Raw genomic sequence first — 6,323 nt, 5'->3', positions numbered from 1 at the left:
ACAGTCCCTCACTCCTTCGTGCCCTTCTGCAGCATTGCCATTCAGACGTACCGGCGTCCCGATGAACTGAACCAGACGCTCCACCTCCTCACAGACAACGTGATTCCCTCTCTGCACGAAATCGTCATCGTGTGGAACGACCTCGAGTCCACGCCCCCGCCCAACTTTGTCTCCGCCCACGGCGTCGGCGTTCGTTACCGTGTCTCCCGCCGCAACTCGCTGAACGAGAAGCTGTTCCCCGACCCAGAGTACAAGACCAAGGCCATCCTTCTTTCCGACGACGATGTCCACTACCCGCCCGCCGACCTCGACTTTGTCTTCCAGACCTGGCGCAAGTACGGCCGCCACCGCCTCACTGGTGCCTTTGCCCGCTGCGTCGACACCCCTCGCGGGCCCGGAAGCTACCAGTACAGCCTTTGCCGCGAGAAGGGTCGCTCCGAATACGCCCTTGTGCTGACGGGCCTCGCTTTCGCTCACATTGAGGTGCTCGACTACTTCTCCTCCACCGACCCCCTCATGACCCGCCTGCGCACTGCTATTGATGAGCACTTCAACTGCGAGGATATCGCACTCAACTTTGTCTCCTCCATGCTGTCCTGCGAGGGCCCCCTCGAGGTTCACGGCATGGGCCTGCCCGTCAACACGGAGCCCAAGTCGGGCATTAGCCGCAAGCCGGGCCACGCCAAGCTGAGGAACGACTGCCTGCGCGACTTCTCCGACTGGTTCGGATACATGCCGCTGCAGAACACGACCGAGCGCATTGTGCAGGGTATCTTGGCGATATAATTCGCAGGATGCCGTGAGCCCGCCGCCGCGTGAGAGAGCGAAGAGACAGAGAGCTCGCGCCCATCGCCAAGGCGGGGAGAATGAAACAAAGATGTATCATGAGAATTCGTTTTGTTTTGGGAATAGACTTGTAATAGAGAGCGATTCCACTTTTTTCCCTTTCACGAGAGAGTCTTTTTATTTTGTTCCAAGGTTCTTGCTCATTTGCCGCGAGCTCTGTGATTGTTCGTGTCGCATCGTGTCTTGTCATGTCAGGGTCGACTTGGCGGGGCGGTCGTTCAGCCGCGTGTAACGGCCCCGCCTCAACTGCCGTTTGGAGCCTCACGAGATCGGATCGGACGGGCTTGCATATGGTCTGCACCCTGTCGTCGATCCGGATGGCCCCGTTCAGATCTGAGGGCCGCAAAGGCTGGGGGAAAGAACCTGGGGAACTCGCAGGGACGGGAAGTCCTTATCGCGAAGGGGGGAGGGGTGGGCAGATGTCGAGCACGAAGCTGGCGCGCCAATCTCGAGCCTTATCACGGATCGCAAGTTCCGACATGATAAGCCAGAGATAGCCCAGATGAGCCGTCGAGACGTGGTTCGACGAGAGTCCTGGGGGGGAGGGTTGTTATCAGGCCAAGACGTCTTGTTTGTCTTCCTTATCAGGCTCCTTCAATTTGTATTGCTTGCTGTTGAAGTGGCCCCTGTACTCGGCGAAAATGACACTCGAATCTGCGACATGGAGATTTCTTGTGATCAAGCATCGCCCTTCACAGTTGGTCATCAACGGCTCTCCGGGTGAGTATAATAGTATTTGCAAGGCCGACCGTATAGCGGAACACCAAACAGACGCAGCTACGAAACCTGATCAAAGAAGCCAAAGAACTGTTCACGTTCTGAAAACTAATCAAACTAGAAGACCGCTTATCTACGCTCCGCCTCCTCTCTCAGCCTGTCCTCTTCGGCAAGCAGCTCCTTCCTGACCGTCATCAGCGCAGTTCCCAGGAGGTTCTTCCCCCAATTCTTGCGGTCGGACGACGCGGCCTTTTCGGCACTGAGGCCGATGCCCCAGATGCGGTCCGTCGGACTCGCCTCGACGAGATCCCGACCAGCCGTAGCGAGCAGCCGCTCGCGAAGCAGTCTTGACGCGGAGCCTTGCGAGAACTTGAGCCGGTTCCCCTCCGTGACGATGCGCATCTTGTTCTCATTCCAGACCGGCTCGTCAAAGCCAGCCACCTGGCGGCCCAGGGCGCGGACCTCACTCGCGTTCGTCGCCTCCAGAATGCCGGCGGCGGCGGACGTGTCAAAGAGGAGGGCCTTATGGTACATCATGTAGTGCTCGGCTGACGGGAAGACAACGGAGGGGTCTGACGGGTCCGAGAAGGGACTGGGGTACCATTGAGAAAGAAACCCGACCTCTGGATCGTCAGGCTTGAAGAAGAACACTGGCTCAGGCAGTGAGGGGCCTGTTGATTGCGCCGTGGCGGCCGGTTTCGGCGTTTGAGCGGCAGTGATGTGTGACGGCTTTGACCGTTTGACTCCGGCCTGCGTGGAGCTGGTTTTGGGTGGCATGGCGGCCGAACGTGCGCGAGCGGACATGATGAGAGTGGAGGAGTAATTGAGAGCGAAATGATGGAGTGAATCGAGGGATATAGACTCGATATCTCGATTATGAAATGGCCTGTCTAGGATGGTGATAATGCGAAATGGTTGAAGTGCAATGTGAAGTCTCGCTGCTGGAGGGAGACAGCCGAGCCCCTCATATATAGTCCCTTGCTGCATCACATCATGTTCCCTTCCCGATAGAAGTAGGTTCCTGACGAGCAGAGGAGCAGAGGGTATTCGCCGAGGGCATCGTCAGTCAGAGGACGCACAGCATGACCGCATGCTTGTGGATGACTGCATCGAGATATTGCATGACTGCAGATGACGCATCGACGCTTGACTGTTTCGAGCTGATCGGACACTGGGCGGGCCCATTCCCCGGCCACTCAGGTAGTAGTTGGAGATCCAAAGATACCAACGTCAGAGGGCGCTGCGGTTCGCATATGCATTCAACCCGCAACAGGCCCTCTTTGTCGAATGGTAATCGCAGATTCCCATCATTGCAGGCCTCAGATTCAGGTGAACAAGCTGCATGCGCTCGCACCTTCATGTTTAAAATGCCTCTGGTCATGCGGGGCTAGATGACCACTCTTTGACCGGGTTGTTTTCAGAGCCATGAGGGCCGGGTCGTCCTCTTCAGGTCCGGTATCATTCCGCACTCGAAAGAGGGGCTTTTGTTGACGTACAGTATCCCTAAAAGCATTATGTGCTACATATAGTTGTTACGGTCGGCCCAAATGGGGCTTGGTGGCAGCCGTCACACGGTCGAAAGTGCCTCATGGCAGCTGTCCAATTCAGCTAAATGATAGGTATTGGATCAACGTCGTTGATTCACGTTTATTCAACTGGGCTGCATTTATAGAGGTACCATATAGACCCCAGGCCTTTACAATGTCAACGGGTCTTACCCGTAACACTGATACGTGCTCCATGGCACACAGAGCATTGGCGTAGATCAATGAGCATTGATTCATGAGTTCGAAGGTGTCAGAGGTCATTATACCCGATACCTCAGAGGACGGAGGGATTCACCTTTACTATAAAGCCGAGGATGGCAAATCACGTGGGGTGTACAAGCTAGATGCCTCTCAGGAAGCCTTAACAGGTTGAGTAGAAAGTCGCCTCTTCTATATGAAAACTACTGACGGAAAGTGTGAGAAGTCTATCACAGGGATCTATGTCTCGTGGTTCGCTGCTTTCTTTACAGATGATCATCAGACTGCTGCCCCCCGAACGATCCGACCACCTTGGCTCTCGGTTTTCGTCAGTAGCAAGAACGCTGCGTTTCCGAAGATGGACCTGAACAACTTCCCAGAACGCTGTGCCCATGATAAAATCTCCACTCGTTAACGAGAAGTAACGTTACTATACTTATATGAGCTGCTGCTAGAACGGAGCTTCAACATGTGCGTCAGAGTCTCACAAGGCCGCAATCTCGCTCTCGACCCTCACATCCACCTCGCCGTGCCGAATCACGCACACCTCCCACCGCACTTTGAAAAGTGGACGTGCCGCCATGAACAAGTCACAACGGAGTCAGAGAAGAAATGCGGGGCCGTGTAACCCGGAACCGATGCACGATCCAATAGACTGCCTTCCACGGCCGACGGCGCCGTCCGCCGCCATCGACGCTAGCTAGACCCGCTCGTTCCCGCGTCGCTCAACTTCCGATCGCGACCGTCCCCAAATTTCCAGTGCCGATGCTGGCCAGCGGCCGCACAAACAGTGGCAGAGATCGACAAGTCCATGGTGGTCCCGCCCGTGATCGTCACCGCATTGCTTTGTCCTGAGATATGAGCAGGGTCCTCGCTAGAGGTGAGCGCTAACCATGGGAGGGCCGTGAGCAGGATAGAGTTTGTGGCGAAGAGCATTTCCTGATCAGGACGAGGGCCTTTGGTCTCTTATGGATGGCAGACGCATGCTTCAGCACTGGCACCTCGAGTGTAGTAAGCCGTTGCGACTCGCTTCTTGGGCCTTGTATGCATCTAGGCTTGGCCCCATGTCAAAGGGACAGGTTCGCAAGAACAACCCGAGGGCAGCGTGAACTCGGGTATAATTGAGTAGTAGAGGGCCTCGCCTCCCTTGGAGGGGTCATGGACCAACTTGCCTTGCCCTCAGATCACCAGTTCTAGCGAGGCCGACAGTAGGCCGACAGTAGGCATGTCGGCCTGCTCCCATTCAGCGTCAGCGTCTTCCACTCGATACACAAGACCGGTCATAGCGCGAACCAATGAACACCCTTTGATAAGGGGGATTACTATGTGGGCAAGGTATATAAGTGTGAGATTAGTTATGTACAAATTTAACAACAACGAGAACCTCCTCAAACGTTGTTGATGGGAATGTTCCTCTCGAGGTAGCCGTACCACTTGGGCAGTGACCTCTTCAGAGGCGTGCCGGAAGTAAGCTGCAGGTCCTCGATGGCGCTGGCCCACTTGACCAGCTCAGCCTCGCCGTAGGCCGTCTGCATGATGGCAAGGCCGTAGGGCATGCCTGTGCTCTCATGCACGCTCACGGGAAGCGTGACGACGGGATAACCGGCCTGGGCGGCGATCTGATAGCTCTGGCCGACATCAGGAGGCACAAGAAGACCATTCAGCTTTGTCCCCTTGGGACCGAGGCTCAAGGCGTGGTTGATGCCGTCACGAGTAGAGCGGCCCGTGAACTCAACGGCCTGGAGGTACGTCTCGTCCTTGATGCCCTTGGTCTCGAGCGAGGCAAGGAAGCCGTCCTGGCCAGAGTAGAAGCCCGGGTTACCGAGGGGCCAGGGATTCCCACCCTCAGACCCGTCGTTATCATAGTTGTACTGGACAATATCCTCGAGGGAGCGAATGTTCGTGTTCTCGAGTTCAGACAAATACGTCTTAATGTTGTTGTAAAAGTCGACCTTGACGACGGTGTACTCGGACTCATTGGGGAAACCGCGGAAGGAACCGTAATCCCAGTCCCAGCCGTGCGGGCTGACAATGGTCTCGTAGTCGAGAATCTCCGTGTTGTTGACGATTTTGGCGCCGGCATCCTTGAGGCTGCAGATCAAGCTGTTGAGGACGCGTTTCTGGGCGTCGTCCGCATAGACCCAGAAGCTCTTCCAGGGAATGCCGAAGACGGCGCCCTTGAGACTCGCCTTGGTCGTCAGGAACTGAGTGTAGCCACCCTCGGGCGTGTGGCCCTCCTGAGCGAGACTATACTCGTCACGGGGGTCAATGCCCCAGATGGCATCAAAAGCATAGACAGCATCACGAACGGTGCGCCCGAAGGTGCCGACCGAGTCCTGGTGCTCGCTCTCAGGAATGACGCTAGACCCTGTTTAGCAGCGAACGGCGCGAATCAAGAAGCGAACATACCCAGCCCTAGAGGTGAGTCCGACAGTGGGCTTGAAGCCAACGAGTGAGTTGCGCATGGCGGGGTTGATGACTGGTCGATCTGTTGTCAGCTTGCGTCTCATTCCAGCTGGAGGCCGGATGCGTCTCTGATTCCAAGACATGAACCGGAGGGGGGGGAAAAGTACTCACCACTGCCATCGGTCTCAGTGCCAAGAGAGAAGGCGATGGCGTTCGAGCCAACACCCACGGCGCTGCCCGAGCTGCTGCCGCCGGGGTTGACAGTCAGGTTGTAGGCGCTGCGAACCTGGCCACCGCGAGCTGAATAGCCCTCGGAGTAGTTGTTGCTGCGCATGTCGGCCCACTCAGAGAGAGCAGCCTTGCCGAAGAGGACGGCGCCGGCCTCCCTCAGGCGGGCGACGACGTGAGCATCGCGGGGGACGATGCTGCCTTGAAGGGCGTAGCTACCGGCGGTGGTCTCGAGGCTGTCCTTGGTGGCGATGTTGTCCTTGACGGTGAAGGGGATGCCGTGGAGAGGTCCGCGAACCTTACCAGCGGCGCGTTCGGCGTCGCGCTCGGCGGCAATGGCAAAGGCGTCAGGGTTGAACTGCAGCAGAGACTTGGTGTACT

At 56.8% G+C, this 6,323-nt stretch overlaps 3 protein-coding genes across 3 annotated transcripts in view; 1 reads left to right on the top strand and 2 right to left on the bottom strand.

Annotated features, from left to right (window-relative positions):
* The window catches only part of VDAG_10388 (exostosin-2), a gene marked incomplete at its 3' end in the record, with an annotated part of 1,454 nt that extends 668 nt beyond the window's left edge, over positions 1–786 (top strand). Inside the window, exon 2 of the mRNA XM_009659715.1 lies at positions 33–786. Coding sequence (XP_009658010.1) covers positions 33–786 — 754 coding nt within the window. The remainder of the gene's footprint in view (positions 1–32) is intronic.
* Positions 787–1,692: 906 nt separating this feature from the next.
* Positions 1,693–2,367, bottom strand: VDAG_10387 (uncharacterized protein; the record flags this gene model as incomplete). Its single annotated transcript, XM_009659714.1, has 1 exon — positions 1,693–2,367. The coding sequence occupies one exon, from the start codon at positions 2,365–2,367 to the stop codon at positions 1,693–1,695; it is 675 nt and encodes a 224-aa protein (XP_009658009.1).
* A 2,233-nt stretch (positions 2,368–4,600) lies between these two features.
* Positions 4,601–6,048, bottom strand: VDAG_10386 (glutamyl-tRNA(Gln) amidotransferase subunit A; the record flags this gene model as incomplete). Its single annotated transcript, XM_009659713.1, has 3 exons — positions 4,601–5,669; positions 5,718–5,796; positions 5,886–6,048. 3 exons carry the CDS (start codon positions 6,046–6,048, stop codon positions 4,697–4,699), a joined length of 1,215 nt encoding a protein of 404 aa, XP_009658008.1. The 3' UTR covers positions 4,601–4,696.
* Between the last annotated feature and the right edge of the window lie 275 nt (positions 6,049–6,323).

Source organism: Verticillium dahliae, genomic scaffold (assembly GCF_000150675.1).
Source record: "Verticillium dahliae VdLs.17 supercont1.38 genomic scaffold, whole genome shotgun sequence".
NCBI lineage: Eukaryota > Fungi > Ascomycota > Sordariomycetes > Glomerellales > Plectosphaerellaceae > Verticillium > Verticillium dahliae.
This window is presented reverse-complemented; position numbering and strand designations above follow the sequence as displayed.